Source organism: Primulina eburnea, chromosome 15 (assembly GCF_022965805.1).
Source record: "Primulina eburnea isolate SZY01 chromosome 15, ASM2296580v1, whole genome shotgun sequence".
Taxonomy (NCBI): domain Eukaryota; kingdom Viridiplantae; phylum Streptophyta; class Magnoliopsida; order Lamiales; family Gesneriaceae; genus Primulina; species Primulina eburnea.
The window spans coordinates 37049539-37073222 of record NC_133115.1 but is presented as its reverse complement, the minus strand read 5'-3'; the positions used below and the strand labels follow the sequence as shown (position 1 = coordinate 37073222).

At 35.9% G+C, this 23684-nt stretch overlaps 1 protein-coding gene and 3 pseudogenes across 1 annotated transcript; all 4 read right to left on the bottom strand.

The window, feature by feature from the left end:
* Positions 1 to 1367: 1367 nt before the first annotated feature.
* On the bottom strand, positions 1368 to 2613 carry LOC140815718 (phospholipase A1-Igamma2, chloroplastic-like; annotated as a pseudogene).
* Positions 2614 to 2716: 103 nt separating this feature from the next.
* Positions 2717 to 8084, bottom strand: LOC140814572 (hydroxyproline O-galactosyltransferase GALT2-like; annotated as a pseudogene).
* Positions 8085 to 9012: 928 nt separating this feature from the next.
* LOC140813453 (DNA damage-binding protein 1-like) lies at positions 9013 to 18810 on the bottom strand. Its single transcript, XM_073171918.1, has 19 exons — positions 18539 to 18810; positions 18188 to 18236; positions 17788 to 17847; positions 17541 to 17632; positions 17153 to 17204; positions 16989 to 17051; positions 16831 to 16880; positions 15730 to 15805; positions 15096 to 15305; positions 14903 to 15009; positions 14688 to 14796; positions 13623 to 13823; positions 13315 to 13530; positions 13131 to 13241; positions 12603 to 12878; positions 11777 to 12051; positions 10835 to 11186; positions 10143 to 10427; positions 9013 to 9789 (listed from the first exon to the last, which is right to left on the bottom strand). The coding sequence occupies exons 1-19, from the start codon at positions 18640 to 18642 to the stop codon at positions 9208 to 9210; spliced, it is 3270 nt and encodes a 1089-aa protein (XP_073028019.1). The 5' UTR covers positions 18643 to 18810; the 3' UTR covers positions 9013 to 9207.
* Positions 18811 to 19734: 924 nt separating this feature from the next.
* Positions 19735 to 23147, bottom strand: LOC140814584 (phospholipase A1-Igamma1, chloroplastic-like; annotated as a pseudogene).
* Positions 23148 to 23684: the final 537 nt, after the last annotated feature.

The window sequence follows — 23684 nt, the reverse complement described above, 5'->3', positions numbered from 1 at the left end:
TATTTAAACTAACAATCTACGTCCACTTGCATAGAATTTGATTCTAATTCATCAAGCTATTAATTATGATTAGAATGATAAGTTATTTAGAATTAGTAATCAGCAGGTATTCCTCAACTAATGAGGACCTGCGTCCTCTCCAAGAAATATTTTACTAGTAAAGCCTTGAGAAACATACTTTATTTCCATTTCAGGTAAATGCAAGAATGGAATCGGTTGCCTATTATAAATTGTGTTTGTGTTGCTAATTTTCTAAGGCTGACTGTTGATGCATATGTGACAAATTATTTATAACAGAGTCTGTTAGTTGTCCCACATCGGTTAGATAAAATCTCCGATAGTTGCATATATAGACTTGGACAATCCTCCTCTCTTGAGCTAACTTTTGGGGTTGAGATAGGTGCAAGTTCCAATCTTAACATGGTATCAAAGCTCAGATTCTACCGTTATGTGTTGGATTGTCCATAGTTGGGACACTCATTCTGCCCATAATTGAGTCATTTGTAAACTTCACGCTCTTCATTCTTGGCGTGTGAGGGGGAGGGGGTTGTGTTAGCTGTTCCATATCGATCAGATAAAATCCCTGAGAGTTGCATATATGGACTTAGACAAACCTCCTCTCTTGAGCTAAGTTTCTGGGGTTCAGTTAGATTCAAGTTCTAATCTGAACAAAGTTTGTCTCGGAAGTTGAATGATTGATACGGAACTCGGATGCCTAGTAGACATTGTCATTGTCTCGTTAACATTGACGATTAATTGAAGAACGACTTGATAATGCACAATTTTTTTGGTCTTCCGTGCCAGACTCTTTCTAGTAACGAAAATTGAACATGAGAATGTGCGCATAGTTTTGATCTTCAACTACAGAATCTCCTGATAATAAGATTTTTGTGGGAAAAGTGATGGGATTTGCATGTTTTCTGCTTGTGTTCATAGTTTTGACAAGTCCTAACATTCTCTTTCTAATTTACAATCTACTTCCCTTTTCAGTACTTGGTATGGTTGAAAAGAAATATATATAAAAAAAATTGAATATAAATGACATATATTTAATTTGTATGATGGACATAAAAAAATAAAAAACAAGTACTTTTAATCTTATATTTAAAATATATAAATAATAATTATTTCATATTACTATCACCATTATTTATTTTTATTATAATTATAATTTTCATTTAAAATTATATTTATTGAACTAGCTATGATTTAATATTAATATTTATTTTTATTATTATTTAGTTAATTATTAATCATATTTTATTTATTATTGTCGTTGTTTTATCATTATTATTGTTACTATCAAATAGTAATTATTATTTATATTTTGGACCCTCATCTTGACTTTTCCAAGAACATAATTGGATTCATCCAAAATTGGTGATCGAAGTATTGACATATAACACGTATATCGTAGTTTTACCTGCTTAAACAAAAATAATTTGAATCACACTCAGTATATCAACAATAGGTTCTGATTAAAGTTGATTTGTTTAACATATATTGAGATTCCGAACCAATACCATGAAACTCATCTACCAAATGTAGATACGTCTCCAACATGTGAAATGAAATCCCACCAAATTCAAACCTTTCTTGATATATGGAGATGACCCTTTTTTTTCTTTTTTACTTTTTAAGATATGGAGATGACTTAACATCAAGCTTGAACTCAACACAACATTCGTGTATACCCACTCTAATGCACCTGCTATATCGTTAAACCTTTGCAAACTTCCGTTTAATACAATCACATGCATTTTGGGCACGATAATTGATATCTTGTTTCATTGTCACACGTAAAATCTTTACACCCATCTAATAAAGTTCATCTCGAAAGGCCATGTTACCAACACGTGGCATGGCGAATGACACCACCCTCATAGAGAGGCCGAGGAGGTTTTTGCAGCCTCACAGGCTTTTATCACATCTAGAGGAGTAAATGCTAAGAAAATATGTTCAACCTTTGCTTGACCTTGCCCAATGGGCTCTAGTTTCCGCTGCATATTATCGTACCATTCGGATGGCGCAACAGTGTCACTCCATGCCCCCACCACACCATTTCTGCCAACTCGTTGGGATTCTTGATCGTCTCTGATGCCTACAAATCCTATTCAGTTTGAATCTTCATTCCAAGTGTCAACAAAGCGTGACTTCTCTAGCCATTTATGCAAGTCTATGTGTGACATTGCATACATGTATATATCTAGTGACATTGTAACCACTTTATTGCCAAGTCCCAACTTGTCAAAAAGTCCATTCAAAGCCAAGGGTGTAGTGGATCAAGATGATCATCCCAATCACGTGAACCTGGAATTTCACGCCATTATTGTGATATGCCTTCTTTCGGGGACATGGCATGGGTGTTGTGCTTCTCTTCAATGCTTAAAGCATTCAATTTTGGACGATTTACGCTCTTCTGAATTTGGGTTTTGATGTGAAGACGAAACACGCTTGTCATGGATTCAGCCAGTTTTGCGGCATTTTTTGATGTTTTTTTATGTGGATTTTTGGCAGTTTGAAACCTCGGTAGGCAAGGATCTTGATTGGAAGATGGTTTTTGGTGGTGGCTTGCAGTTTGAAATGTGGACGAATCGCATTTTTTGTGGCCATTTTTTATGAATTTTCGTTTTTGTTTTTTTATAATTTGGAAGTCCTTAAGATAATTGGATTATTATGAGATGAAATATCAAGAAAATCTAATAAAACCCCAGTGTAGAGAAGCACGTTGCAAAGTCAATAACAACTGAACCCACATTACAATCTGGTTGGTTCTGTTCAGCCAAGGAAAATTAACTTCAAAAACATATTATAGACGACAAGAGAACTATAAAATCGTTTTAATAGACCTCACCTTGATCGAACAAAATCTAAACACCTCTTCCTCATAGACAATTATATGGCAACACGCCTGAACTCGTCTACAAAACAACCCCAATGCTGGCAAAATATAATTCACATGAATTTCGTACTGCAACATTATGTCATTGTTCAATAATTGCAGCAACGTGCCCTGCTCTTCAAAAGATTGTCCCGAAGACATCATCTGTCCTGGGGACAGGTAATGTGCAGTGTAATAGGCTTCAATGCATCCATACTGGCAAAATTTCCAGTTATGAGAATAATGTACGTGCTTCGTGGTGTTGAACTACTCGACCTACATTCCCATACTCACGTCCTCCATCTTAAATAGCTGCAAAATTGGGGAATATGTTGGACAAGAGGGAGAGGTGCCTCAGATGTAACGTCCAGCAGAAAATATACGAAAGAATAAGTCATACATACCCGTAAACTGTGGTTTTGATGTTGGACGACAATGTACTTGGCAATGTCGCTTGTTACAACATCCAGGCCCATTAGCATAAGGGGGATATATTTCCTCAGGCCACTCCTGCATACAAGAAAACCAAGTCCTGGGGGTAAGGTTCATAGGTGTATAGAAGACTGGCATATATAAAAACTGTGAACTAAATGGATTAACAAAAATTTCACCTTCAGAGGGAGGAAATTTTGTACCTCATATGACACAGCCCATTTCCCGGTCCTAAGAGGTCGATGCAAGAAGTTTAAATTTCCCAAATACAAAGCCCTTGCAGAAGATGTGCCTTCTATTACTTTGAGGACAGTATGTATCCTGATAAAAGTGTCATCATCGCATTTCATGATGTACGCTGATGTTACATTTTGAACCTAGAACGAAAAAAATAATGCATGAATGAATCCGTCTAAAATAGAAATGTATCCATAATCAACTAAGAGAAAAAATAAAGGAGCACTGTAATCGGGGATTCGGGAGTATGAGAAGTGCAGCTGAACATACCCATACTCACAAACAACGATAGTTTTGAGAACTACCAGCTCGTACCAATCCATGAATGGCCAAATTTCTATATTACCAAAGTAAACTGCCTTTTTTTTTTCAAAATTGCATTCAATTCACTCCTTGTATTCTACATATGATAATCTTGAGTGGGTCAACCTCCAGTTAACGAGTATATATTTATGATCAGGTCTACACATACAACACGAAATCAAGACCATCAAGCAAGTAGGCATCCATGGACAAAATGTCGTCCCAAAGCCCCATAACAATTGACAATCATATATCTGATGCCAAAAGAATAAGCATGAAAACATCACAAAATATACAACTGCAGTTTTTTTGCCTCTTCCTGTCATCTCAATAGGAGATGATGTCCTATGCGATGTATGTTGAACAATTTTTTTTTATGATTTTAACACATTTCAAAAATTTGCAAGATAAATATGATTACTATTTGCAATAGCAACATCCTTCCAACACATATCTTTTGCTCGATATAACTTTCACAAGTAAATATGATTGTTTAAACAGTGTAAATAATGAGGATCCTCACATTTTGCTATTTATCCACACATCATGGCCAAATCTTTAAAGCACGTTCCAAACTCCTATATTAAAAATTAAAATTAAGATCTGCCAAAAAATAAAAGTAATATCGATAAAACTCCCAACGATTGGTAAATTCATAGGAAAAAATTGAAGAAGCAAGATATTTAGAAGAGTATTTCAAGATTAAGAAATTAGCAATTGAATATACCATTCCTTTTAAAACATGCAACAGTTCCAGAAACCCTATCTTTCTGTAAGTGCGATTTTGCAAGTCACTAGGAAATAATGATGATGAAAGGGAAGGGAGCAGAGAAGAATGGCAGATCAGAGAGATCACTTGTACAAATGGCAAAAAAAAAAAAACATAAAACATACAAGCAGAATCCACTTTTCTAAAACTCTTCTCCATTAAACATGCCAAGTAAACTCACAATCATACCTCAGAAGGTTCCAAGGAAAATGTATTCAAATATAAAAAAAAGTACTATATAATTCCATATGAATTGCTTCTAAGAAAGATATGAATCTATCAAGTTTACAACTTATGCAAATGATGCATATAAGATAAAATGCTCCATCTACATTTAACCATTGGAATCATCTTGTTTCAAGTCTGTCAATAGACGCAGTAATAAATAAATATCAGAGAAGAAGGAGCTATTAAAATAAAATGATGGCTCACCAAGGAAACAAAGAACCTTACAGCTACTTTAGAGGACTTGACTGCCACATATTGCTTCCATGTCTTTCTTATTGCCATGCGCTCTGCAAAGTGATTTGTGGCAAGAAAGAACCCCAATAAAAAGTTGAAACTGATTTTCAAGTATGTGATGAGCTTTCCACTTCTCTGAGAAATCCAATACTCTTTGGGGTGAAAAACTTGGACGAGAGATTGGCAGAGAGGTGGCACATACTGAATGAACATCCACATCTCCTTTGATTCTCAATTCGGTTGCATCTTCCAGGGTAAAAAAACCCTGCATGTTGAAATGGTCAAACCAGAAGATAGTACTTTGTTTGTTGACCAAAGAACTACATATAGATGATGAGCTGATATCTATTAAGAGATTATGCACCCTACAACAACTCATATTTGTAATTAGTTAACGCAAAGCTTGTTTCATGAGTAGTCTCCACACCAAATTGGAAAATTCCACACAATACGAATCAATTAGCAATATAAAGTCTAGGTGGTAACAAACATGCTAAACAAGAAAATATCAGAGGACTTCGGGAAGATGTTTGATAACTCAATTTTAGCTCATTTATGTCTTTTTTGTCACGTCGCTACGAAAACTGACATGCAGAGGCCAACTAAAAGTGATTACAAATGTAATTCAATCAAAATTGCAAACAAACTTACCATTTGATATGGAAATGATGTCACATGACGACCCCCAACTTTTATGTGGTATCCATCAACTCCAGCACGTATGCTTAAAAAAAACATTCTGCCCTCCCAGAAAGTAAATGGCCAGGTTACTTCTGGTTTTTTCCACGTCCTATGAACCGTTGAAATCATGAAAATATTTTGGACTCTTTTGTATCTATGATATCATTGCACATCCATTTTTCACATCTCAAATACCCGTCAAACTACCAAGCAATGGGTGCAATTTTTAATAAGAACAACCATGACAACATCAGTAATTAGTACAAAATCAACATATACAGGCATAATACATGATGAGCATTAGTATGGTTCTCAACTAACTAAACAATAAAAATGGTATACCACAAAAAAAGTTGCAACTTGCAATTGGTACAGAAGATAGCCCTACAACAAAACTTCAGCAGTATAAGATACAAGAAAAAATTCATATATAAAAAAACAGACTACAATACAAGTTGTAGAACTCATCATTCCATATATACCATTCAACACACACACACACACAAAGAAAAAAAAACGCACGAACTTTCATTAATTGATGTGTTCTCCTCGGGCAACCATCAATCACAACCATAACTCTATATTCTAATTATTTTTAAACATAAAAGGAAACAACATTTCAGAATTTATATTTTGCTGCCATTTAACAAAATATATGAATTGATGCCAGAAATCTCACAATAGCTTTATTGTATTCATGGGTTAGAGACTTAAGTCAGTATCATGATGTAAAATCCCAATATTCTTCAAACTTGAAAAAATAAGAAATGCAATAGTTTCTCATATGGATAACTAAACAAAGAGCAAAAACATAAGCTTACTCAACATATCATCCTCCTCTTTGGATGCTAAGCCATTACACCTCTGGGCTGTTCCCCACTGCATTCTATAACATGTAGTGTGTTTCATCACTGGCTGATGACTCCAATCACCTCTAAGTCGAGGATTCAGATGCAAAATCTTTGGAGGATCCTCCCCATCCATAACCTTCAATCCTTGCAGTTCAACCATGAACTACGAAACCATAACATGTGCTTCATCAGGCCTCAATTTGGCAAGCTGTGGGACATACTCTTGATGGGCATTGTGCGGAGTTCCAATAACTGTGATAGAAGAACCTGTAGCAAGACCACAAGGTAGGAACATAACAAGATCGTTTTTTGTCAATTCTTCTCCATCCATTAAAACACATGAAGGACATGTTTCAGGCTTCCTTTCAAGTACCGTGCCCATTATGATCTCTTTGTCCCCATATTTATCTACTTCTTCCCAAGCCTTCAACCCCAAAGTCCAAGCCTCATCCGCCATTCTTTCCAAAAGATTCAGGTTATCGGGAATATTCATTCGTATAAAATTTTGAGCAGTTATTCGACCGTATAGTGGCTGCATTGGCTTTGTCAGTAGGCGATTATCTTCCTTATCTTGTGAGACTCTTTCGCCAGAGCTTACATGAGGATCTTGATTTTGATTATTTTGTAATATTCAGAGAAACCCATCAGAGAACATGTATATCGATTGTGATTTATTCAATTCTACATCCTTGTCATCCACTTTGGACAATCCAACAAAACTCCCATCAAAATCTTTACTTCTAAAAACTGCAGCACTCTTAAAAAATTGAGTAAACTTAAGGAAAATAAGAATTAAATATAATGCAGTTGTCACCCATACAGATATGATAGTTTGAACATCCTTGAACTAGGAGACTCACCTTTAAACCTCTGCATCCTCATAGTCCAAACAAACAAATAAAACGCCTAAGCATAAGCTAAATCTCTCTCCGATCCATTTATAAAAAACAACGCTGCGATAAAACTAAAAAAAAATGAGGGGCATCAAAATCCACCCATTTCTTAAAATTTTCAAGTTCAAGAGAACCCAGCAACAACCATGCCAATCAATTCATGATTATATCTTGAGCAAAAATGACAAAACTAGCAAAGTATGAACACTAAAAAATGCACAACCAAAATCAGGTACAAAAACAACGCACAACACCTGAACCCAAAAGCGTAGAGATCACATTTGATGAAGAAATAAACGCGAATCTACAGAAAGATTTCATATCTCTGACATTCAACATTTTCCAACAGCATTTTCTGAACAGGGGTTGCTACACCCATCAATCGTCCCGATCAGAACACAATGGAATAAGAAATAAGCAAGAACACATTTTCAAAACGAAATAAACAAGAACCACTCTTTGCAGCGAGATTTAAAGAAAAAAAAAGGATCAAGACAATCAAGAAACATACATGAACGACAAACAATTATTGGTTGATATCGTCTTTCTGAAGATATGCAAATCATAGAACTGACGAGGATTATGTTCGTAAAGATAATGTATACTATATTTATAATAAAAAATAATATTTTTAATATAAAAAAAATATTTTTTTCTTATTAAATCTAAATAAGATATTTATTTCACAAAATAAGATTAAAATGAAAGAAATATTAATTTTTGACAAAAATTTATGTGAGATAATTTCACGAGTTATATTTTGTGAGACAGATCTCTTATTTGGATAATCTATAAAAAAAAGTATTATTTTATGTTAAGATTAATACTTTTTATCGTGAAGATTGACTCATCTCACAAATAAAGATTCGTGAGATTGTTTCAGAAGATACCGACATTTTAACTTTTTGGCAAATGAAGCTGCATGTCAATAATAATAATAAAATAAAAATATATTACGGAAATCACTGTTATATTTTGACCATTACTTTAATAAATAAAAATCATTGGTATGAGTAAAATCGAGAATATCGAATTCAAATCAGCCGAATTGACTCGAAAATCTTTATAATCCAAAGAATCTATTAATAATGTTGATATCTCTTTTCCAAATAGAGCTCCAATATAGCTCAACTTGAATATCAATTTTTGCATTTTATTCACTTTCTAGTTGGTTAATAGTTTGAATCCATTGGCTTTTTTTCTGTTATCTTTTGTAAAAAAAAAATATTTAATTTATATTTGGAGCACCTTTAATTTCCTTAATTTATGGACATGCGCAGTCGAATCAAGGTTTATATCGCTTGTTTAAGGAGTTGGAATTTACTAACACCGCGATAAAATATTTTAATCCCACATTTTGTAGCAACTTCTAACATTGAATGGATTACCGCGGAGCGCCTGTGAAAAGTAAACTTGATCGAAGAATGTTGCCATCATATTATAAATTTCTGACACCAACTTCACAGTTCACGGCTCACATTGTGTCAATCATATTCCGAATAATGTAAGATTCGAAAAGCTATTACAAAAACAGATGTTTTGTTACTTACAGTATAATAATTAATTATACACGGACGCTGGAAAAAAAAAGGCTAGGTCGTGTAGGTTTCGGGACTCTAAAGAAGCCGGAAGGAAAAGAGTTCCTGGGCGCACATTAACCATACAGAAGTTTGATCCGGATAAAACTGAAGAATGGAGTCAGTGTAACCTAGTCAATTCTTCAACCCTCTTCATTAGTTCCTCCACTGGAATACCCATTGCTTTTGAAATCTCCTCCATCCGATTCCGACCAAGATCAAGGAACGACTCAATTAGATCTCCGTCCAAAAAGTTTTTAGAATCGACAGTCTTCTTCTCGTTGTAGAATGACCTCCATTGCTCATGACCAAATCCTCCCACACCTTTGATCACTTTCCTCAGGTGCATCTGCAACTTCTCCAGGAAGACATATTGATCATGAGGGAGGGACGCGATGACCCCAATGACTCCATTGACGGTTCCAAAAATGACAGTCGGAATCTGGCCAATGTCGGAATCTGGCAATCGCATGACGAGAGAACCATGACGAAACCGATTTACAAATTCACCTAGGTGGTATTCACCAACAACCTCAAGGCGTCCCCGCTCCTCATCGGTGGCTCCTTCACTGTTTTTGCGGACAGTGAAGAGATTAAAATTATTTTCAGCGCCGAGGTATATTTCATCATCTAGAATCTCGACTGCTGACATCCAGTTTGCATTGTAGTCACGGGCTCGCTCCTCAATAGCGCCCTCCTCATGCTGAATACAGAGATCGGAGAATTTGAGGCAAATTAGAATAAAATTGACAGGGATTTTAATCACAATGTGTTTGTAGAGGTTGATGGCTGAGTATAAGGAAATACAAATAAAATGGTTGAAGAAAGTGATAGAGAGTTCAAATTTTTATTAACATCGTAAACTACAAGGGGATTACAAACATTAAAAATTTCTAGTGGAATTCTAAAAAAAATCTAGAGGAACTCATAATGGGGATCATGAGGTTGAAAAAAGATGTGCCATAAAGACAAGGTTGAACAGAAACTGGATGCAGCAAGGTAGAAAATATAAATCCTGAAAGAAGATATACATTCCTTGAGATTGCAAATATTTACCTTGTAAAGCAGCAGAGAAATTGATTTCATCAGGTCACCTACAACAATAAAATCTCCTCTGGTTTGTACATAAAGAGCAAGTATGTGTCCATGATGTCCACATTCAGATTGCAACTCACGAGAACCATCATCACGAAGCATCCACTTGTACAACTGAATCTTCTGATTAATGGCAGCTAGAAGCTTCCCATTGAAGGCATTAAGAGAGTAAACAGCCCCTTTAGTTTCTTTTTCAGCAATTAGCTGAAGTTTTCCATCTTCTACAGCAAAAACAAGGATGCGGCCCTGCAGTCATTTCATATAGAAATAGAAACAAAAGAGGGAAAAGTTGAGAATGATTTTGTTAATCACCATGAGTTCGAGTTTTCAAAAACGTTGGAGAACACTGCTTTGATTGTCTACAAATGTGATGGTGTACATTCCAAAAATATATATACATGGGAGGTGCTATTTGTTTACGACAGAGAAGTAAAAACCTTGTTCGTGAGCTACACTTAATGGGACAGTGTTAATGAAATCTAGTTGGACAGTGTTAATGAAATCTAGTGAACACGGTAGAAGCATTTCACCACCACTCACCTTCCAGTAAAACTAACCAGAATCCTAAATAAATTATTAAATGAAAGGAACAAGGGCAGAAGCTACACACTGATACTCAGCAGACAAGCATACAGATAATGTTTGCATCTTACTTTCGTCGGTTCATTTTCTTCTGGCATGACATATGCAGTCCCGACACAGTAATATACATTACTGTCATCAGAAAATGAGCAGCTAAGAATGGAGCAACCACATTCAAACTGATCGAGTTGATAAGTTGAAACGAAATCAAAAGTCTGGTCATCCAACAAACGGATGAAGTGAACTTCAAAGTCTTCTGCACTTGACTGGTTATGCCTTAAACTGCATATTGCAAAGGTACGAGTCTGTTCCTGATGGCATATTCGTCGTGCATGCTCCCTAAGTGGAATAGTGCGTATGTGAAGCTTTTGAATGTCGTCAATGGTGCCAATTGTGAGTTCCCCTTCTTTAGCAATTGCAAGGCTGTAAACACAAGCAGATTTCTTCTCATTGTTAACTTCACTTAATAGATGTCAATTGCATGTGTACAAATCTACAAAAAAATAATCCTATAGTCTCCACCCTCAAACCAATTCACTTGGAAAAAATCTCATTATCTCATGAGTGGGACTAGTTATCACTTGTCAAGAAAATTATAAATATCCCCAGTCATGAAATTGAAGGAAGGCACATACCACTCACTTGACAAATTCCCGATTCATTTATTTAAGAGAATAAGGGAAGCATGGGCCTTTGACTCTCTCTTTCTCACTATACCACCCCTCACTCCATATGGCGAAGAAAAGGATGTGGACTAGTAATACTAACTCTACAAAATCACATGTAAAAACTTTCTCCCCACTTGATCGGAAGGAATAAATAATAGCTCTGCAAAGAATTAAATGTCGTAATTGGTCTATAAACATAAACACATATTCAGGTCTCCAACACATGAAAACCAACAATCACCCTGGTAGCCACCCAAAAAAATGCAGGCTGGATGATTTCAATTTATAACTCAAAATTTAATCAAGGCTTCTCAAACCATAATACAAAAATCGGGTAATATTTACCTGTCCGGGAAAGCAGCAGAGTTGAAGGGGCACATTAGACTGACTTCTTTTAGATTTACATTACTGTAAAGCAATTTCTTGTTACTGCTGTAAATGACAGTCGGTCTATCAGAAGCAGCAAAAACATGTGTGGCATTCTTTGATGAGAAAGTCCGCAGCGTAATGGGTTGCGTCCCAAGAGACACTTTTTTCCTGTCAGTCAGCTCCCCAGTACTAGTGTTTAACACAAAATTCAAGTGATGTCCATCCCCAAGAGCACATAACAAGTAAGACATCTGAAATTACAATGCATCCAACAGTGATTTTAGCCCAAGTTGACATGCTATTAGCTTCATATTTAAAAAAGACTCATTCCTTGCAAGCACAGATTTAAGTCTGAGCTTAATCAACTAAAACTTTGACTAAGAACTTGAGTAAATTTTACAGAAAGCAGCAGTAGCGAGTATTGAATTTCGATTCAAAACTTCTATAATAATTACATATTCAAAAGAAAAACTGAAGAATGATAAGATGTATTAGACAGCCTTCACAATGGAATAGCCTCTCTCTTGCTTCTAACAAAAGAAGAACAAAAGTCTTGAACCACCTTGCCTAAAACATTCTTATAAATAAAAATTTCTCATCCGTACATCACAGGAATTAAACCCTAAAATATCCACAGAAAAGGTCAACTTTTATCCCAAAATCCAAAGGACATCCAGTTCATTCTGGAGTACCAACTGAATATCAATATCCTAAATGCCTTAAATTCTAAAAGAATTAATGCACGAAAAAGACTATACGCCCACATAAAAACAAAGTTGACAAAACTAAGAACCAAACTCACCCCTTCAAAAGTACATAATAGTACAGAACGAGGAATTATCTCCCCTCCCAACGGTTCTTTCATAACCAGGTTCAAATCGGGAAGTGAAAATATCCGAACACTTATATCTGTCCACATACCCACTACTGCTAGTTGACTATAATTTGGATTGTCACCAATTGGATTTATATCCAGGCATGAGATGTCATACTCTAACTGACTATGTTTTATTTCTGTCAACACTCCATCACCAATTTCCAAGTAGATCAAATGGCCACCACCAAGAGCCAGTAAAACCTGTGAAAGGCAAATGTCAAATAAGTTAAAACTAACTCAACCAAACCAAACCAACCAATATCACAATAGAAGTGCTTCAGGAGACTGCATCAATTAAGAGCGGAATCGTCTTTATTTTCCAGTTAGCAAGTGATCCAGCTAACCATAATTACTATACATAATCTGTCAGAATTAATTTTGACACATGATTTATATCAGTTTTCAGAGAAATTCACTGCAAATTGATACTAAAACTGAAGCATTCGAGCTTACCTGAGTGGTATTGGCCGTGGCAACATTGATTGAGTGCCCTGCTGGAGCAAACCATTCATGTCGGAGTTCTCTAGAGGTAGAACTGACCAATCTGACTGAGATTGAAGTTGCCTGCACAGTTCATAAATTATTTCATATATGATGAAAGGCCAACAAATGGTTTTGCATGCTATGATGAGCTTGCCTGCACAATCTGGTCATATATAGCATCATGACAAAATAAAGTCTGGGAATTTGAATAAAAGCCTTCTATCTCAGTTTCCTCCAATTCATCCTCAATGTTCATTGCCAATATACGTGTCTCACTGATGAAGCTAACAACCAAAAAAGTATCAAATGTATCATCAGTAGCTGAACGTAATGACCACATCCCTTTGATTCCTTGAAGCTCTACAGATGCCTGTGAATGGCAATAATTCCAGAATGCAATGAGAAAGTAAAGTGTCAAATAATTCTAAACAAAATAAAATATTAAAATGTACAAGTAAATACCTGCTCATTTATTCCAATTCCATTACGTACAATCCGAAGAGAACCATCTTTGTAAGCTCCTGAGCAAGTTACAACCTGACCTTGACCTTGCCTCTCTAAATCAACCACGCAAAAGTCGACAATAGGCCCCAAATTGACATACCTTTCGAGAACTTCAACATAAGAACCTTTTGCATCCGGGTGAAGATTAAGCTTTATGAGCTGAATCATGAATCAAGACATGGAAACAAGGAAATTTTCATGGAATGACCAATTATCACAGATAACAAACTTATAAAAGAAGTCAAGAGAATTGATAAATGATAAAACGGGAAAATCATGAATTGAAACCAGAAGTTAGGCAACATGATTTTCGATCTTGATCATCTTCATACCTAGTCATGCATGAAATATAAAATGACTTTATGAAGATGCACTACAACTTCCCATGAGACTGGACTTTCTTTCAGCAAGTATTTCAAAGTAAAACTTTCAATTTGCTTGCATACTGTATGCACAAAACAATCTCCACGACATACAATAAAGTTCATATCACACTACCAAAAACACAACACCATAGCATGATAATATCTACCATAATTCAAAATACATGAAACAATCAAACTAAATCCTCTCTCTCCATGCATAATATCGATAATGACAATGGAAAGAAACGCCTTCATTCTATGAAATTGCACGGCAGATCAGCAGAATAAGGGCAATAATGTTGTAGAAACAAAACCCATTAAAATGAAAGACAATAAAGATTGGGAAATATATACTTGCTAAGAATCACCAAAGCAATGTTGTGGAAAGATGGAATCACTTCACTAATACATAAAGCACAAGACAACACCCTCCCACATCAAAGAAACATAATGAACTTGATAAGGTAATATCACTGCAACAGTCATCAATCGGATATGAAAATTCTGTGTTCCTGGGTTCTAAAAACCAAGGACCAAAGTGTTATACATGTCATATACTATCACAACTACAATACAATACATAAAATACTTGAAACTAAAATCCACTTATACGGGGATAAAAGATTGAGAAGATTGAAAGGAGAAATTGTAAGCATACCTGTGAATCTCCATAACTTGAGCCAACAAAAACAACTGCATTATCAAGATAGGAAATTGATGATGCAACAGATGTCTCACCCAGAAGCTCAATTTTGAGTCCTGTTACTCTGGAAGGTTAGAAATAGAAAGACGATTAAGACGTGTCGATATATTTGCCAAAAAAACCAACACACAACAAACTTACTGAAATAATAGAACATAAAATAAACTCACTTTTCCTTTTCATGGGTTATGACAAGTAAGTGCAGAAGTCCATTGTGATCCCCTAGTAAGTAGCGGGAACCGTCGGTGTCAACTCTCCCATAAGATCTTGTGATCGACTTCAAAGAGACAACATAAACATGAAAGAAAGATAATGATTAAAATGGTTTAACATAGAGTAATGCAACACCTCTATGTAACCTACAGGTGTAATTGGGATTGCTTTGAAAGCTGAGGCACTGCAATACACAATTGTTTCTTCACCAATAATTAGAACACCACAGAGAGGTGGCGGCACTGGAATTAACAAATCTGCTCCGTTATCAAGATTATTCTGAGACCATGGCCCCTCAATAAAATCTTTGTCCTTCAAAGTCACCTCATATGTTTTCACATGACGGGCATCCTTGTTATCCTGTAAATCAACGTGGTAATCAAATTATGCTGAAAGAACTCTAGAACATGATTCAAATTGAAACCAAGTCAACAAGAAAGGGAACATGAGTCATAGACGATTGGTGGATCCAAAAGAGTATATGTGGATCCAAAAGAGTACATCATATTTTTTTTAAATCTCAAAAACACTAGCTAAAGACACTACAATCGGTCAAGAGTTTGCGATATAGATAACATCCACCAATGAATGATTAGCAAAACATGAACGGAAAAATTACATTACGAAGCAATGACTGAGAACTGAAGATCAATTCTCCAAAAACCAAAAAATTGTTGGCCCCAAGCGACTTAAATGAATGAAGCAAATAGCTTCATCAACTTATGAAGAAGATAAAGATCATATAAAAAACTCAAGGTTATATTTATAAAAAGTAAATCAAAACCTGGTAAAGTACAACAATGGTTGGCTTGGCACATCCATACAAAAATTTGATATCCAAAACCTGAAGTTCCTCAAGCCTGAAGAAACAGCCAGGGTATTGTTAGCAAGCTTGCTAGAGGGGAAAAACAAACCATAGCATTTCATAATAATTAGATCAACATTGCTATTCAATGCTTACAATGGGGCAGAAAAATTATAGCTTCACTTGGAAAAAATCACAAGTGTCGAGCTTTCCATTTTTGGAATGGAATAAGATCAAGATCAAACCTTATTTCATGACATTTACATGAGGTTTCTCTTGAAGAAATCCCCCGAGAGGGCTTAGTTGATCCATGATTTATGCATTATCTTTCCTTTCTTTTTCGTTTGTTTCGAGAAATCTATCGATCAATTCCAATTTTTTCCTCTTCATTCAAAAGGTTTTTTCTTATCCTAGCTACAACAAGGATGTGACTCTATAAATTGCAGTCACTAGCGCTTACTTGCGGTCGCCTGTACATTAACTTTCTCTAAAATTACAAAAACAAATTGAAAATCTGCAGCATCGGAACTTAGCAGAAGTGGAGATTGCTAATTGAGTTTGCTATACCAAAAAATAAATCACTTTTCACAATGAACCATCATTCTCTGGTAAAACATGCAAGGCTTTGGGGATCCTTTTGGTGGTCATAGACAAGTAGTGGCAACTTTTTTGAAATATATGATCAGGAAATCCAATAGGAATATAGTTCAACTAGCTCGAACATAAATTTCAGAAAGAGACAATAACAAGTGGATATAAGAACCTCGATGTTTAGAATCAGTAAATTGACAAAAAACTTCGAACTTGATCACGCAGGTATCATCTATATTAATTTAATTTTTTTCATTTATGTTTATTTTTGAAAAAAAAGCTGCAATGTTTGGAATTAGCAACTGGGTATCAACAATACATAGGCAAAAATTCAAGGTTAGCTGATCAGAGAAATGAAAAATAAACAGGTATACACAGCAGCCACATCATATATCTTTTTAAAAATAACAGACACCAAATTTACTTTCAGGAAAGTGACTTGCTACTGTTCACATTCTGAGAAAAACAGAAAAGAAACAGAGAATTTACCTAATATTGAATGCTTCTTTGAGCTGGCCTTTGTTATCAAATGGAATGACCTAAAATTATTAAAAAAAATCCCCACGTAATCTAATGAGAGCATGTGGAAGTAAAAAGTGAAACGTCGATGGGAATCAATCTGAAAATGTATAAAATGCTTAGATTACTTTGAACAAGCCGTCATAGAGATGAAGCCCAATCAATCTGCAATCTGGATCAATAACGCCAATCTACCAGGAAAGAAAATCCACAAAGTCATAAACAGTAAATTTGTAAAATAAAAAAAGATCAATATCCCAATGTAAAAATTTCCAGAGAATTACTAAATAACCTGCCCATTATCAGTAGGACGACCTATTCGATCTGAAACATCTCCCATCGCTCTGTTAAATAATGGATGCCCCACCAACAAAGCAGCAAACTCCTTTTAGTAAAAATGGACGACGAATTGATAATTACACCAAAATTCAAAGTAATGACACTGATATAACCTAAAAGAAAATATTAATCCTGTGGCAACACGTGGATTGTCTATAAAATGACTTCAGGTCAATGCATTTGTTCAGGGGGAAACAAACTCATAATAGTCATGAAACCTCAGTGAAGAGCCAGTATGTGTCTATTGTCAAATTCAAGGAGTATGTATAAATACGAGCAAGCAATAAACAATATTTCAAAAAGATTAATCATCCAGTGCTTAAAATCTCAAGCTGTCACACCTTGTAATAACCTCTGCAGCCTCGGGCTCCCATTGTAAAACGCTGAATTTATATCTTTCTGTAGCGATGAAAAGGAGATCTTGAGTCTCTCCCTGCCAGTTTATCACAAAGTAAGATGTAAGCCTTTTTAATACTATTTGGTAAGAATTATAATCAAACTAAGTCTGATCTCAATTCTCAAGACAAGGATTTCCTCAAACTGATTGTCAAACAAACCAAACATTTATGTTTCAATATGAATACTCACATGAGGGCGGAAAAGCTCAAGGGTCGCAATTCTTCCATATATTGGAACGTCCAACATAGGCTGTAAAGATATAAATATTAAGAGGTTATGATTTCCTAGGACCTCAATCATAAACAGTTCGAGCTTAAATGATTCCATCAGCAAAAAAAGAATGGGAATGTTGCACTATAAATTTACAGGGTTCTCATCAGAGAGGAAAAAAGAAACTAGAATAAATTGTACACTCTGGCAGATCCCCTCTTCTCTCGTGACAAGAGCTGCTCACCATCTAAGTTATATTCCTAGGCTTACCACCCCTTGTCAACTTCAATTATCCACATCCACAATCTCACGAAAATAACAAAAGGGGAAGCATACTACATTCTCGATTTTAAAAAAAAAGGTAACTCAATGTATGTACCTGTAGACCTTGAGGAGTAAGTAAATGGATCTCTATTCGAGTGCATTTCCTGCAAGTGGATACCATGAAAGCAGAATGCATTTCATACATGTACACACACCATAAAAAGAATTACGTAATAAAGAAAAAACTAGAGATATGTAAAATCTTAATTCTGTTCTGGTAGCATAAATTGCCCTAACAAACAAAACAATACAAAAATATAATATACAGAATTAACTTCCAGACCGCCACAGAAATCCATGAAAGTTAACATAATCATTAAATTAAGATGGAGACTACAAGTGAAAGATGGAGCAGTGCATGAGTTTGCACGCTTTTTTGTGCGTGTGGACGATTGAGAATACTCACGCAACAATGAGATTGAGTTCATGAGGAGAAGTAAAATTGCCAACGCATGAATGAGTAACATTCGTCGGTTTGTGAGCCGTCACCACGTAATTCCAAACACTCATCTTTACACAGAGTTCTCTATCTCAAGCCCTAGAAAACAAAGCAGAGCGTGCTTCAGTCGAATTACTTGTGGCACATTGCTGTGCGCCGCCAGCGGGCAATTTTTATCAAACGGCGTCGTCGAGTTAACCGGGAGAGGGTCGGGAGGTGGAAAAGGGCGAGTGAGTGGCAACATGGTTAGCTTTACTTCCGTAAGTAGATAGATAAACAATGGGCCTGTCGTATTGGGCTTCGATCTAGTCTAGTCAAGGAAGTGTGAAAGATAGTCATGTGAAGTAGGAAAGTATGGGCCCCCTTTGACAAGAATAGCATACGGCCCATATAATCAACAGGCCCAATGTTTTACATATACACAACCTATTAAATGGAGGTTGGATTTAGGGATGTAAACAAACCAAATTATTCGCAAGCTATTCGGAGCTCGACTCGATAAAAAGCTTGTTTGAGTTCGTTTGTTAATCATATCAAACCAAGCTCAAGCTCGATTATGAGCTCGACAACTTAATCAAACCAAGCTCAAGCCTAAGCGTAATCGGCTCGTGAGCTCACAAACATGTTCGTTAATAGGCTCGCGAGCTCGAACTCGGCCTGTTTAGGTGGCTCGTATGCTCGAGCTTGACTCATTTGTTGAGTTGACAAATAAAAATATTAGTACTAATAAAAGTTAAACTTTTATGTTTAATATAAAATTAGTTCATAGATATATTTAATTTTAACAAGCTCGAATCAAGCTCGAATTCGAGCTTCATTGTATGTTTTACGAGCTCGAAAACGAGCCGAACTCAAGTCAGGCTTGTTAAATATGATAAACGAGCTATTAATAAACCAAGCTCGAGCCCGACTTGATTAACATGATAAACGAATTTTTAACGAGTCGAACTCGAACTTTTCACAAGCTTAGTAATTTCAAGACAAGTCGAATTCTAGCCTGATGATAAAAGCTCGAATAAAGCTCGAGCTCAATCTTAAACGAGCCAAACTAAAGCCAGATGATAAAAGCTCGAATCAAGCTCGAGCTCAAGCTGGAGCTTGAATTAATCTTAAACGAGCCAAGCTCAAACCTGATACAGTATCATTTACATCCCAGGTTGGGTTAGACTGTGTCAAGCCTCTCTCTCGTCTTCCATTTCCCGTATCCGCTCGCATGGTTCCAAGTTCCAACTTTCAAAATTCTAAACAACAAGATTCAGGAGTGCCCCGAGCATCAGTAATTCATTTCCCACCATCTGTTCATTGATTTCTCGAATTCTTTGGTTGAAACTTTCTTGTTTCTGTGTGAAGTTGCCAATCCCTTTTGAATTTCTTTTCAATTTTTGGGGCTTCTTCCCAGTTCCCACCAAGCCAAGGAAAGAAAACATGTCGCCACTAAGACTAGTGCCAATGTCAAAGCAAAAAAAAAAAAAAAAAAGCTTTGTCGTTTTCAATTTCTGTTTAATTAGGAGCAGACAAAAACTGAGTAGGCTTGAGCATAGCACGAGAGATCAACTACTTAGAATGAGCTGCGATCTGTTTTCTATTATGTTCGTTCTACTTTGAGCGACAGATCGCTTCTTTAAGGAGATGGGATTCCACAAATATGGTCGACCACTTGAAGCTGAGTCTCCATTTTTTGCTTGCAAGTATTTCTTCTCTCAACGTTTGGATTCCTTTGTGTTTTTATTTTAAATCCTTATATTTCTTTTTCTGTTTATGATTTGGTTTCAGTCATTGTATTGTAGCCCACGTAGATAAGGTTTTTTCGTGAGGTTTAAACCAGTGATAAAGAAGTACTAGAGTCGTGCAAAGAGCTTCTGATCTTGAAATGATCAGTTGATGAATGTCTAAATCAACTCAAATATGTTCGAAATTTGAATGTTCACATTTTCATAGAATTTTATTGTAAATTGTTTTATACAAAATTCCATACATACACTCTTCTTCCACTTGCTTTAATCATTCGGTTGCAAGTGTTCATTTTAAATCACTTTGAACTGTTGTTTATTGAATAACTTCTTGGTGACTGCTTTAAAAGAGATGCTCTTTATTTCATGGATTACATTTAAGAGGATAGTGGAAACCGGATCTCATTGCAGTACCGTTAAAGTTCTTAAGCTACATCTTGGTACTGATGATATTAATGTGTTACATTTGTCAAGAAGATGTAATATGAACCACGAGAAGATGTAATATGAACCACATATTGACTCGCCTATTTTTCCATGTGAACAAACAATCATCAAATGGCAAGCCTTGAGCCCTTTAGTTTAGTCGAAGCTTAAGTTCTTTGCTTTGGGTAGATGATATGTTTGTGCAGCATGAGGTGAGACAGGATGAGCTAACGATAACCTGAATATTGAGCTAAAGATTTTTTTTCAAAGAAACATGTGGCTAGACTGGGATTGAAATTGACCCCTACTACAATATAAAAAGCAAAAAGAATATGATAGAGGGATTATGCTAAAATCTCTCATAAGAGAAGACAGAACAACAAGAATTAGTGCTTCCTAACAAAGGAAAAACCAATTATATCTAGGCTTAGTTTTAAAAGAGAACGAATATCTGATTGAGGAACTTCTTCAAAGAAATATTGAAATTTCCATCCACAAATGCCGCAATTTGCCAAATGCAACTGACATCATATTTCTAACCTAAAAATATGATAGAAATTTACTATCCACTTTGGAAAAAAAATTGGATTGCACTAGGTCTGTTAACTCCTTCTTAATTATTATAGATCATCTCACTTATTTAAAGGTGGCTGATTCTATTTCTGTTTGGTTGTTCAATTTGTTCTCGACAAAGTTTCATAGCATGAAATTAATTGATCCAAAGTTTCGTGTGGAGCTGCATTGGATAAAGACACATGCACATGCCCAACCTAACCACTAGACTTGGAGCTACCATTCAGGTAATGTTTATATGCCTTTTGTAATGCAGATTCTGCCTTTTAACTATTTAATAGTCCTGTTGTGAAGTTGATTGACATAACCATGTACTTTTGTATTGATTAACTTGCTATATAGATTTTTAAAATGTAATAAACTTTTGAAAAATGTTTCCATTTAAGATGCTATTGTTCCCCTAAACATACTTCCAGAAGTACACCATTCTTGAATATTGAGTACGATTTCCATACACTAAACCAATTTTATGATTCTAAAATTAAGTTCAGAAACCAAACAAGGATCCAAGCTTGTAACTTTCTCGAGTGCACTATTTTGTAATGATTCCACAGAAGGTGAGAGTACATTTTCCTGATCTCTTGTGGGTTTAACCTATCTACCATGATGATTTTGTGCTAGCCCTTTATCAGCCAACTGATACAAGTTAGGGGGGATTCTCAACTCGTCAACCAGCATGTCACAATACTTGTTCACCAATGCCAAACCCTTTTTGAATTCACCCGAAAGTCCAAACCAGTACCGTGAAACCCATCTACCAAATGCAGATATGTCTCCAACATGTTACATGTGAAATTCCACCAAGTTCAACCCTTTCTTCAGATATGGAGATGACCTAACATCAAGATTTAACTCAACTCCAACATGCTTGTACACCCACTCTAATGTACATGTTATATCATCGAACCTCTGTAAACTTTCGTTTAATACAATCCCAGGCATTTTGGGCATGATATCTTGTTTCATTGTCAGGTGTAAAGTTTTTACCCCATCCGATACAGTTCATCTCGAAAAGCGATGTTGCCAACACGTGGTGAGGCAAATGACACAGCACTTATAGAGAGGCTGGAGAAGTTAGCAATCCAACCAATGCACCACCTAGACTGCGCCCTGTGATAGTTTGGCTAACTTGTTCACCTCTTTTTGGTAGCAATCTACTAATCATTCTATTTCTTTCATCACTTGTTCCAAGGCACTATGCATTTGGAGGAATAAATGCTAAGAAAACCATGTTCAACTTTTGCTTGACCGTGCCCAATGGGCTCTAGTTTCCGCTGCATAAAATGGTGCCATTCGGATGGCACGACAACCACCACCACATCACGTCTCCCAATTCGTTAGGAATCTTGATCATCACTGATGGCAACAAACCACCCCATCTAGTTTGAATCTTTACTCCAAGTGTCAACAAAGCGTGACTTCTCTAGCCACTGAGGCAAGTCTATATGTGACATTGCATATGTGTATCTAGTGACATTGTAACCACTTTTGCCAAGTCCCAACTTCTCAAAAAGCTAGTGCCGGTTGTACATGCAGCTGCTGCAATACTCTAAGAATGAATCAAAGTCAAGTGCGTCGTATGTTGCTTGTGTGAATTCTCCAAGTTTGATGATCTCCCTTCGAAGCCAAGGATGAAGTGGATCAAGAAGATCATCCCAATCACGTGAATCTTGGATTTCACGCCATTTTTTGTGATATGTCTTCTCTTGGGGATATTGCAGGGATGTTGTGCTTCTCTTCAATGTTTAAAGCGTTCAATTTTGGACGCTCTTATGAGTTTGGGTTTCAATGTGAAGATGCAACATGCTTGACAAGGATTCAACCAGCTTTGTAGCCTTGTTTGATGTTTTTTATGTGGGTTTTGGCGGTTTTGAAATCTTGGTAGGAAAGAATCTTGATTGGAAGGTGGTTTTTGTCAGTGGCTGAGAGGTTGAAGTGGGGATGAATTGCATTTTTTGAGGCCATTTTTTTATGAAATATTTTGTATAAAATTTGAGAGTAAATCGAATAAAATCTCAAGAACAGAAAGAAGTTGTATAGATGATTATTGTATGTCTGAGTATGGCCCATCCCCCGACAGTTCCAACTTATGATGATCATGGTGTATAACATTCTGACTATTGTAAGTGTTGTTTCTTGAGTGCGTGTAGCATGAATCTGTAATTGGATTGAAAGTTTCACAAATCCAAAGCCTATTTATCGGCTAATTTTGTTTTAAAAGAAAACGTAAAATAAATGATAAATTCATTAATTTCATTTTTAATGATCGTCCGATCTAACAATATGAAGTAAAATGTATGTCATTGCCCCTAAGCGCTGCAATACTTTTATTTTTAAAAATTAAACCATGTTCCATCGTTCGCTAGTTGGGTTACAATAAATAA